Raw genomic sequence first — 12,389 nt, forward strand, 5'->3', positions numbered from 1 at the left:
GTTGCCAGATTTTGATATTTTTCCCTCACTACTGGTCCTTTTTATATGTATTTATTTTTGTGGTAATTGTTTTCTGTCATTTTGGTCTTTTAGTCTCTTGTTTGTCATTTGCGTCTCTTTTTGGCCTGTTTTTGTTTCTATTTTGTCATTTATTTGTCTCATAAGTATTTCTTGTATTTTTTTTAACTTCTTTTTTGCTGTTTTGTCGTCCTTTGTAAACTATTTTGTCTCTTTTTTTGGTTATTATTTTGTTTGCCTTTTGCCTCATTTATGGTCTTTTTTGTCTTTTTTTTTGGTTCATTTTTACTCTCTCTTAATAACTTATTAAATCTTTCTGGTCTTTTTTTAAATGTCTGTTTCTGGTCTCTTTATGTCGCTTTTTGGTTATCTTTGTGTCATTTTGGTCTCTTTAGTGCCTTTGTTTGTGTGTTTACTGTCATTTTTGTGTCTTTGGTTGTTTTTGTCTCTTTTTGGTCACTTTATTCAATTCAACTTTATTTAATTCAATTCAATTCAATTCAATTTTATTTGTATAGCGCATATTTACAACAACAGTCATTTCATAGCGCTTTATATGGCGTGAATTCTCAACACGTCATCTCACAGCACTTACATCTCTTTGTCTTTTTTATTTCTATTTGGTCAATATTTTGTGTCTTTGTTTTGTCATTTTTGTGTTGTTTTTAAAAAAAAAAAAAAAAATCTATGTGGCTGTTTCTGTCTTTACTTACTTCTTTATTGTTTCTTTTTGGCTATTTAAAAAAAAACAACCTCTGGCCAGGTTTTGAATGGATCTTTTGTTTGTAGTTTTAACTTCTAATTCTAATTTCTTGATGTCGTTCTATGTTTCATTGCGTTTGTTTTGCATCTCTTCATGGTTATTTTTTCACGTCTTTTCTCGTTTTCATGTGTAAACTCATCCTGCTGTCTCCTTGTGTGTCTGTCTCACCTCCTGGTCGTCTCCTTGTGGTTTGGGCAGCTGTAAGGTCCGAGGCGGTCGCCGTCTGACAGGCTTTTCCTGCTGAACAACAGAACAGCAATTTAACCAGAACACCATGAAGCTGATGTGTTGCACTAATGAACTCTGACGCTCACTAACATGGACACCAACAACATGAAGACTGAAGTCAGACTGTGTGCGTCATACAAACAACTCCTTAACTGAGATCATTTAGAAACTCAGTAACTTGTTTGGAAATGTTGGTTGCCTATTAAAGGTAATGCTTCTTTTCATTTGCCCACAGATTGCAAAATGATCTCACAGATGCAGAACTGAGACAGAAATCTATTTTATTTAACCTTTATTTTAGGGGTGGGCTAATTGAGAACTGGTTCTCATTTTCAATAACGACCTGGTCAAGATGCGGCATACAAACAAGATGAACGACAACAAAAAACGACAACAGAAAACAAATACGATTCTGACACAACATTAACGTTCACTGTTGTCTGATCTTGTTTGATGACAGGTTGTGTTTTTGCCCTGTGGCTGTAGGACGTGTCTATGTGCTGGTGCGGGCAGCATACGCACTGGTTGTTGTGTATCAGACATTTGACCCACCACTTCTTTCCCAGCAGCGCTGTGTGGAGACGCCGGGCCTTTGAATCTGCCTGCCAGCTCAGCCACAGAGCGTCGGGCCGGGGCCTCCTCCTGAGAGACGAGACAAACCAACAAGGCTGGGTCAGGTGGAGGAAGGCTACTGCCAGCGATGTGCGACTAATACGTAACAATACCACTTACAAAGAGAAAGCAATCACGCAAACAACCTCAATGAGACACAAAACAACAACAGAGAAACACAAAGTGAAAGTAGAGGGTCTCAAAATGACGACTAGGAGACACAAAATAATCACCAGGAGTCCTAAAACAGTCAAAAGACACAAAACACCATCAGAACTACCATAAAAATGTTCTGTTGTTTTGCAGATTTAAGTAGTAAAAAAAACTGGACTGTAAAAATCCCCAAAACCAAACAATAAAACAAACAAACAAACAAGCAAACAAAAAACAACAGGCCAAAACTCTCAACAAAGTCCACGTCAAAAATGTAAATGTTATTTTACAGATATTTACCATTATTTTCAGCCTTTTTTGTTTTTGAATGTTACAGAATTTCACTGGTTTTTATTATTTTGTTCCTGAACTCTTGCTGTTTTTTTTTTAAAGAATAGGTTTTACTGTGTACTTCACATTCACTGTATTGAAAAAATTAAACAACTTTTTAAAAACAGGTTTTAATTATAATTTTTCAAACAATTTACTTTAACTTTACAGATTTTCCGTCAGATAATAAAACCTCTGCACTGTGGTCTATAAGAAGCAAAACAATATAAAAGAACCACCAAAATTTTTTTTGAACAATTCCAAAGCTGTAAATAACACCAGCATCAGAAAATCTGTGTTTTTACAAATAATTTGTTCTTTTAGAACATTTGAGAGTACAATGACACCACTCCACTGTTGTTTTAGATGTTTTTCTGACATCCTTGCTGCAGGATTTTATTTTATTTTTTTTCCACAGAAAAGCTGGCAGTCTGCTTGGACCAGCTGATTTTTTTGGTGCACGTTCTACTGAAACGATGCTGAACACGAAGCTTCAGCCAGCAGGTGGTATCAGTGTGTGGCAGAGGGTGCAACTAACTGAGTCAAACATCACATCCGTGTCCATCAGGTCGGTGGAATCACTGCAATGTTCTAACAGATTTAGTAAATTACTGATATTACTTCCACTACTAACAGCAGCACTGCCCCGTCTGCTACAATGCGACCATCTGTCCCTCACCAGCTTTCCAAACTGTCCATCCAAAACGTGAGGACGTGTGGGATCCGACAGCTGAACCCTCTTAAGGTCTGCTGCCCAAAAGTGACCTCACAAGGTCCATAACGCACACTGGTCCTCACAGAGATAGATGTTGACCTCTACACACACACACAGCTGTTGACGTGGGGTTGATCCAGCTGAAGGCCTCACATCGCTGACATTCAGCAGATAATGAACTCACACAGTCAGTCTTTCCACAGCCGACCTACAAACTGAAGGTAGAAAGCGGTGAAGAAACAGCGCCAACCGTTAAACCACTTCCACTTTCTGAGTGTGTGTGTGTGCATGCACAGATGACGACGCGGGGACTGTTGGGGGTTCAGATCTTGTGAGGACGGGTCCTCACGCTGACCCTGGGTGTGTTTCACATTCTCTATCGTCTGCCAGAAAAAGATTTAGCGTGTCCCAGTACATAATGTGTCAAATGCCAAAAATACCAGGATGTCTGACTACATCCAGTCAGCAGTTTGCAAAGCAGCAAGCTTCTCTGACCCACAATCCTTTGCAGCAGCAGATACATCAAATACACCATAAAACTGTGATTAATAAAACTACACAAAAACACAGTCATTGACATTTTTATTTGTTTGTGTTTTTAAAAGAGGCCAAAGCTGTATCAAAAATCTACATTTGTATAAATGGTATTTCAAGCTTTTACAACATTTGACATGAATTGACACAATGTTTTGTGTTTTTAAAACAGCAAAAAGTATTATTTACAGATATTTGCCGTTTATAAAAGAAAAAAAGATTTATATATTAAAGATTGAACTATGGTAAAGCGTTTTGTAACTGTGACTCTTATTTTATTTTTTTTTAAAAACACTTTCTCTGTTTTGTTGTACGTTATGTAGTTATATTCTTTTAGAATATGTGACACTATAGTGACACATTTTTGCTGTATGTAAACCAGCTAAAAATATAATTATATTAATATTGTTGTCTTTCATGTAATGCCACAGTATTCTACCATTTTATTAACATATTTCTTCTGGCACTCTTTCTGCATATGCACTGTTTTGTTAACCATGTACATTATGCAAACTGTATATAATGTTCACATTAAAAAAATAATCGTCATTCATTATTTTACAATGTGTGACCATAAAATTACAAAAATTACTGTCAAGGTTTAGTCACAGGGAACTATGAGCTGTCTTTTTTTTTTTTTTTTTAATTTCTTTGTTGTGGTAGTTTTGCTGTTTGCTAGCTAGCCAAAAAGTTAGTTAGGCTGCTTTTGCCAGCCAGATTTCTTCTCCAGTGAGAAAAGTTGTCGGCTAAAATAATGCAGCAATACGGTCAAATCATACGAGTTAAAAAAAACAAACAAACAAACAAAAGCACACTAATTTAAGAAACAGATAAAGAAGGCTGCTGTGGATTCTTAAAAGCCTTAAAAGCCACTGAAATCCTTAATCTTTGTCTTAAAAATGCTAAGACATGGGAAATAGGATCTTATTTTGCAATCCAGAAGTTATTTTAAAATCTGTTTGTTTTGATAATTTACTAAATGGCTCTGGCATTATCAGACAGGACAGCTGAACCAAAAGCTCTCTGGTTCAGCTTGCAGTGGGATGTTTAGAGCAGACACACTGTCCGGTACAACACCAACCACACAAGTTGGATTATTGAAGGAGAACGAGACCAAATCCATGCAGTGTGACAGGTGTAGCAGCAAAAACGGATGGATTTACACTGTAATTAACATGATTAATGGACAGGTTTTAATATGCAATAAAGTAATTCACTCTTTTGCGATCATCCACATTGTTTTACCTGCTTATAGATTATAGATCAAAATATCATTACATAATAAAAAATAATATTAAATTAATCTGGAAATCTTGTTATTTACAGTTTAGTTTTCAAATATAAACAGATCCAGACTAACTATATTATACTTTACATATTTACATTTTTAATCTTTTCTATGCTTCTAATTTCAATTTTAACATTTCTAAAAATATTAAAGCACACTGTATTTGAAATGTGATGTGAATAAACTTGTTTTGCTCAAACATCCAAAGCATTACTGTAATATCAACATACACTGACCGTAATCTTTAGACTATAACATCTTCTTAATTTGCCTTTGTGATCATGCTTCTCTTGTTTTAACGCTGCAACAATAAACTAATCATAAATCACCTCCTATCCTGATCATCGATTCATTTTTTTTTTGTTTGTTTTGTTTTAATTAAAAAATTCTCTGATTGCAGCTTCTTAAATGTGAATATTTTCTAGTTTCTTTCCTTTTCTCTGACAACAAACTAAATATCACTGGACAAAACAAGACACTTGTCATGTTGGGCTATGTGAAACACTGATCAACACTTTCCACCTTTTTGTGACATTTTTTAAAAAAACAAACGACTGATCAATTAATCCAGAATAATCCCAAAAATCAGGTTGCAATGGGACATTTAATTCACAACACCCCTATTCAAACACAATAATCGCTTATAAGATATCAAAATCCAAACTGGTAGATGCTCCGTAGGCTGGCAAGTATTTATTTTTGCTTGTTGGTGTCTAAATATTTTGCCATACAGTCACTGGAAGATCCAAAACTGAGCTAGTAGGTGTAGGTGCGAAATGAGTTTGACTGCATTAGACTGAACTAGGTGGCTGAAATTACAAAGAGGAGCTGATTAAACACACATAACACGTCACACAGTTCAATTTCTTATTAACTCATTTTTCTGGGGTAAACACGCAGGGCCTTTAATCTGGAGTGATGCACCGTATTAGTCGATTTACTGACTCGTCAAGTGTTTAATTTTCGATGCAAAATAGACACAAATACGCTCATTTTGGTTCCTCATGTTTGTTTGCCACTTTTCTGAGTGATATCTCAGATTGAACTCAACGTCTTCCCATTTTTCACTATTGCTTGACATTGATTGATTAATGAATAAGAAAAAAACAGTAAAGTTGCTGCCCTGAATGTATTTTATGTGTAGAACCATTTTGAAACTCAGACTCTTAAATGAAAATGTTTTATTTATGTTTTGTAAGCAATCTTGTTCTATTAAACTACATATGGTTCAGAAAATACCACAAGTTGACTTTTCTTGACAGCTTCAATTTTCTTTCATATTTTAACTCTCCTGTGATCAGAGACTATTTGATCTACTTGTCACAAACTGAAGTTTCTAAAGCACTGACATGATGAGATACACCTGAAAATGTCAGGCTTTTATCTTTCACAGATACTGAGATATGGTTCCTTAAACATAACCTGAAATTTCAATGTGGGAAGAAATGTACTGCAAGTGGTTTGAAGGGATTAAACAATTGATATATTAAGCTAAAAAACATTTTAAATATTCAGTTTATGATAAATAAGATTTGAGGCAGATTAACCTAAAATGGAGCTACTCAACTTCAAGTTCCTAAAGTCATTTGTGCACTTTTCACAAATTGGACGCAGTAAAAGCAATAAACGATTCATATTATTTCTACCTGTTGTAGCGTCTGTGGAGTTTGCTTGACCTGTGTGATGTAACTGAACGGAGTTAACAGCAGCTATTTATATGGACTCGAGGGAACAAGCATGTATTTTAGAAAAAAAAAAATCACAATCCAGCTAAATTTTCAGCTCTTAAGGTTAAACTGATGCATCTAAAGCTGATTATTCGACACTGAAAACAATCTCTAGTTGCAACGGTAACAATTCAGATTCTTTTTTAAAGATGTGGAGACTATAAATGACTTGTTTGTGTCTTTGAGTTTAAATTTATTCATGTTTTTATGTAAACAAATGCAGGAACCAACATTAGAAGTGTTTGAAACCATGCAGATGTTGCTAATGCTTAGATTGATTGTTGATTAATCTGTAGTTAATTAACTGATGTTTGGTTTATAAAATGTCTGGAAATAGTAACGGAAAAGTCAATCAGTGTTTCCCAAAGTCCAAGGTAACCGATGTCTTGTTTCGTCCAAAGGTTCAGTTTGCTGCAGAAGGTGTTAGCTAGCCAGCTGTGCACAGAGAAGCCTCTGGTCGCCACTCAGTTACTGCAGCTCAGGCTTAGTTTGAAAAGTGTGAAATAAGGTGTTCCAATGTCAGATTAACCTCAAACCAGGTGACTTCATTTATTTGATTACTTGTGCAGCCCTACTTCCATTTCTTTTATTAAATGTAACTGAAAGTGAAACTGAGTCGGAGTCAAGTTTTGTAAAACCGTTTTACGTTCACAAAAGAATACGTGGTAGTCGTCTGCGTAGAAATTGACATCATGCTTTCATTATGCTGATGCAGCTAATAAATAGACAACAACACGTGGGCTGAGGATTGAGCCCTGAGGGATGCCACGAGTGTTTAGTTGAGTTGCGAGAATCCTCACAAAAATTCCACTTAGAGAAGTAAGAAACAAACAATCGGAGAGTTGCAGTACAATCTAAAAACGTCACAACACGTTTGCACTGTTTTTCCCAATGCCTCGGCCAAGAAGGGGAGGTGACGTATTGAGCAGAAATCATTTTAAATGGAAGTTTTTTGAGAACGATAGTTGATCAACCGTTCAGGAACTGCAGTGTTTAAGCTGTGTACAAACAGAGCCATAATTCAAGGACTAAATGAGCTGACGACACCACAAACTCCACAGTGACAGCGCCGATGTAATCTGATGCACTTTGGTTTCCGTAGCCCACTGCTTTCCGCCAAATCTAACCTGCAGGCTTATGAATTCGTCTTCTCGTGAAAAGAAACCGAACAGCAGCCGTTTACTCCTCCGTCCGTTTGACTTTTACCCAAACGCACACATGTAAAGTGAGCAGCAGCAGCAGAAATAAGAGTTTGAAGAGTTTTACCTCCATCCTGTCGGGCGTCGCTCGGCGTTTCTGTCGAGTACGTGTGAAGGAGCGAGCGCAGGCCTGCAGGTTAAATATAGAACCAGAGTCGGAGCAGAGAGAGAGGGAGGGAGGGCAGCTCATGTTCTGTCACATGTTCATCATTTCTCTGTTTGTTTGCTGCTCGTTCTGCATGCTGATCAATGAAAGCCAATTTCAGTTCAACTCACACCCTGTAAGCACACATTTAGTTCACCTGCTGCCCAGTAATCTGATTTAACCGACCTTTGGTTGGATTAATATTTGCTCATGTATTTTACGAGACAAATTTATTCGACCACCACCCATGAAGGTTTATGCCACAGCTGCCCTAAATGAATGTAATTGTTCATACACCAGAATGTAGAGGCTCTTTAACTAAAATCATGTTGTTAATGCTAAAATATGATCATTATTGTTTTCCATGCATTTGCAGATTTACTGTTTTACCAAAAAAAAAAAAGATAAAACAGTAAAGCACGTTATTATTTTGTGATTAAGATGTATGTTACTTAATTTCCCTAACGTACCCCACCAAAGGGATCAATACATTTTTTTTAAAAAAAATCTAAATTATAGTTGTATCCTCGTATTCCTGAACAGAAAAGTTAGTTTTAGTGCTTGAATGTTATACTTGATTGATTTCTGACTTCTCAGAGGCTCAAATCTGGGTATAAAAAGGTGAATTCAGTTTGAAGTTCCTCACAGATCTTAACAAATTAAACAGGTGGTCTAATCAATCTGTTAAGCACTGTATACATAATATATACTTTGTTTTTTGACTGTCAAATTATTTTGCTGCCGTCTTTCAGCTCAGGCTGTTTGACCCCACTTAAGCTCCTGTATATGTGATTTCAAAAGTTTTATTTTAACAAGTTTCACAATTTCAGATGAATAGTTTCAAAACTTCTTATTTTGTAAGACTTTCTGTTCTCTTTTAGACGGTTTATGCGTTTGTATTTATATTTTAGAAATCCGACACAAAGAAATTAAAGCTGCAGCTTCTGTTGTTTTAAAGTGTGATTTCTTTGAAGCCACTAAATTCTGAATCATAAAACTCGTCAAATTTGATATTTTCCAGTTTTTCACTATTCTTGTCCATAGGAGTATTTATATGCAGAGTTTTTCTTGCACCAGAGAACTGTTATCTGGTTATGTGTCGGCTAAGTGCGTCCAATTTAAAATCCTTGTATTCTCAGTTGGTTGTTTTGTCTCGACCTCAGTCTTCCAGTGAGTGGAGTGTTTGCCAGGCTCGCTCCACTGTGATAATCTCTGGCAATAAGAAGTACTGATTGACCGATGTGGGTTGTTTTGCAGGGCTGATGTCGATTATTGGTAATCAAGGAGCCCGATGACAAATACTGTTGTACATACACACCTGTGATAGCAGAAGTAGGCTTCTTTCCAACAAGTGAATTCATTAGGTCAGTAATTACTATAGTTAAAAATACATGTACAGTAGCAGTTCTTCTGTTTTCTTATAACTCTGGCTGTTCTTTCACTTTCATTTCTTTTCAGGGCCGAAATCGATCCCAACTATTGGTAATCAATAAAGACTGATATGAGATATTTGGAACTGATATACATTAGACATCTTAGATTATTCATTCATTACTAGAAAACCTCATTACTAATGATTACTCTAACTGAATATGAACTGCAGGAAAAGGAGCAATGATGTCAGAGTGAGATCGATTGATCGAGATTGATCAGTTTGTCTCCTGCAGGTTCATCAGCTGTTCTCTGTTTCCTTGATCCTTAACTGATGTTTCACTTTTATTGTCATTTTTTAAAATTGTTTTTCCAGACATTGCTTCAGGCTTAACCTGCGGCTGCCTCCTAACTTAGCCGCTAACCATTAGCGTAGCCTTAGCCACTGTGGGAGTAGCTAATGTCCTGATTTGTGGCGATGGCTGGGGTTCCTGTTTAGTTTTTGCAGCTTGTGTTTTTCCTAGAGAGACATGTCAGAACAGAGTGTTAAAGTTAATCAGACTTTAGAAAGATGTCACAGTTACTACAGATAGCGCTAGCTGCAGGCTAAGAGGAACAGCAAACCTCTTAGTGATAGCCTTGGCCTAGCACCGTAGCTGAACCTGAAATATTCAGGTATTTCCAGTGTAACAGGTAAACTGGGCATGTTTGTGATGTTTATTACAGCAACATCTGCTAATTCACTGGAGCTGCTTCAGTTGGATAATGTGCTCGTCTGTCCCCGACACTGAAAAGTAGTTTTCAGTGTCGGTTACTTGTGATGTGTAACCAGCAGATGGCGCTGTGGGCAGGACATTGCTGAGAACACGGAGTGACTAAAGCCAACGTAGCGCATTTAAATTATTTTCTTGGGAGTCAGGAGACAGAAATAGTGATACCGATAAAAAAACGGATTATCGCCTCAATTTATGACTTTTTGTGATGATGAGCTTCATTAGCGAGGGAACATTTAAGTCACATGACAGCATGAGACATGGTCGACATCGGCTGACATGAAACACTCATCGTAGCTCTGCACGCTGCAGCGATTTAACTGTTCATTTTTATTTTGTTTCCCTCCTTGTCTCCTTTCTGCTCGGTGTAAACGTTGCCTGCAGTTCAGTCGACTATTGTGTCATTTTCGTGACATGACTGTTGGTCACAGCTGAGTCAGTTACGGTCTTAATGGTGCAGAAATTTTAGTTTAGTTTAGTTTTTTACAGAATCCAGTTAATGTAAATAATTAAATCCTGGCATTTTTTAAAAGAGGCATGTAGGATAAATGGATTTTAAGCTCAGATTTGGTTAATTTTCTTCACAGAAACACACTGTACACGATTAGTTCAATGACCGTTAGAACATTGAAAATGTTGGGATCTTTTTTTCTTTGTTTACAGTTTCTGGCTCTGATAAACGCTGTCATTAAAAAAAAAAAAAAAGATAACGCATCTTCCAAACGTGCAGTGATAAGATGGTTTTTGCTAATCTGATAAATGGAAGCATCTTAAAACCAACACATGAATCTGTTTGAAAACCTGGTTGACAGTCGCAGAAACCAACAGAGCAACACTGTCCTCGCTTTTTTAGCTGATATTTGTTCATATTTTCTCAATGTAACGTAAACATACCATGTTTGTACCAAACAAGACAACAAGACAGAAGCCTCATCACAGCCTTGTCCCTTATCACAGCGGGTGTTCCTGTTATTATGTCCACCCCCCTGAGTGTTTTGATGTGACGATGAAGAGGAACCTGACGGATGCCTCCTCGGCTCGGTGAGGAAGTTGAGTCACTCGAGCAGAGAAAATTTCGTCTTTCGTTTCTCCTTTTGTGTTTCGTCACTTCTGCCCCTGAAACACTTTTCGCTGCTCATGGTTGCATAAATAAAAACTCTGACACCAACATTCACTGTGAACTTGAGGTCGGGACAAAAATGACCGATTTCTAAATAAGATTTTGAATGCATGACTTCAGCTTCCAGTTGCATTCTGAAATAGTTTTTCCTTTTTTTTTTTTTTTTTTTAATAGAGAAATAAGCAAAATAAAGCGTAGGGTCTGAACATCCCAACAGCAAAACGTTCCTCTGCCTGTTTTAGGCGCATTTCACTTCAACTTCTGGCCGATCAGAGTTGGCGGTTTGTCTTCTGAGCGGAAACACAGGACGTGGTTGGAGGGGAGGAGTGAAACCGACAGGAAGACGCAGCGTTGAGACGGAGAAAACCTTATAAGGTGAAGTGAAAGCTCCTGAAAATGTGAAACGTGTTACGCAACGTCACAGCTTCTGTCAATTAAAAAAAAAAAACAAAACCCAGGGGAGCTTTTCTGCTCGGATGTCAAACGTTTCACCCGACCGCTTGAGCAATAAAGAATATAGGAAATGTAGTTTTTAACAAAGCTGCGGCCCCAAGTTCCAACAACTTCATGTAAACTCTACAGATCTGATATTGTGCCGCTTTCACCAAAATTAATCAAAGTCTCCAGATTGTGTCTTTTAGTGTTTCAGCTCATAACACTGCAGAGACGGTTCATTTCTCCTGTAGAACTCCTGGTTTAAGTCCTGTTCTGAGCAGGTAGCTTTAAACAGGGCCGAGCTGCTGCTGTCTCCGCCTCCTTCAGGAAGAAGACTCCCTCTGCGTCTGTCATTGACAGCTTACTGGCTGCAAATACAAACCTGAATGAGTGCGTGAGCTTCTTGCGTTCTCTGCAAGAATCATTTTATCTGAAAATATCAGTGAAATCTCAGCACAAGTTGTTTTTAACTCGTGTTCGGTGAGTTTGTCGCATGACGCTGCATGAAATCAGTATCTTAGCTGCAGCTTGGAAGTGACTGATGGTTAACATATCATCCCAATGGGCTGAGCTTTAGTCCCTATTTCATACTTGTTCTGTTGTCTGACAACAGAAACAGAAAAATATGCAAATAAAACAACTTTATTCTGAGTTTAGCTGTATTAAAATGCAGGTTGTGTGAGCACAGAGAACAGGAGAGAAGCTAACAGAGTTTAGGTTGACCTGAAGCACAACATGCGACATGAAACCACAGCGACCCACCCAGTCCTTGTTTACTGGTTTAAATGAAAGTTTGCACCATCGCTGAATGTCCGGTGCTAACACTGGTTATTTTCTAGTTGTTGTGGGGACATTAGCATCAAAACCAAAATAGTAAAGGAAAAATATCAACATCTGCCAACTAAATCGTTACCAAACAACTTCTTCACCAATATGTTTGTAAAGGTGTAATAACATGCCTTAAAATGTTGAAGTTCA

At 37.3% G+C, this 12,389-nt stretch overlaps 1 protein-coding gene across 2 annotated transcripts in view; it reads right to left on the reverse strand.

Annotated features, from left to right (window-relative positions):
• dub (duboraya) overlaps positions 1-7,700 on the reverse strand; it is a 12,041-nt gene extending 4,341 nt beyond the window's left edge. Inside the window, exons 1-3 of one of the 2 annotated variants that reach the window (XM_008278080.1) lie at positions 7,635-7,700; positions 1,562-1,651; positions 950-1,018 (exon numbers count right to left, since the gene is read on the reverse strand). In XM_008278080.1, the coding sequence (XP_008276302.1) occupies positions 950-1,018; positions 1,562-1,651; positions 7,635-7,640 (165 nt within the window). In that variant the 5' untranslated portion in view covers positions 7,641-7,700. Of the gene's footprint in view, positions 1-949; positions 1,022-1,561; positions 1,652-7,634 lie in introns of both variants that reach the window. The other variant, XM_008278079.1, reaches the window with a different exon arrangement.
• Between the last annotated feature and the right edge of the window lie 4,689 nt (positions 7,701-12,389).

The sequence above is a fragment of the Stegastes partitus genome, unplaced genomic scaffold (assembly GCF_000690725.1).
Source record: "Stegastes partitus isolate 25-593 unplaced genomic scaffold, Stegastes_partitus-1.0.2 Scaffold115, whole genome shotgun sequence".
NCBI lineage: Eukaryota > Metazoa > Chordata > Actinopteri > Pomacentridae > Stegastes > Stegastes partitus.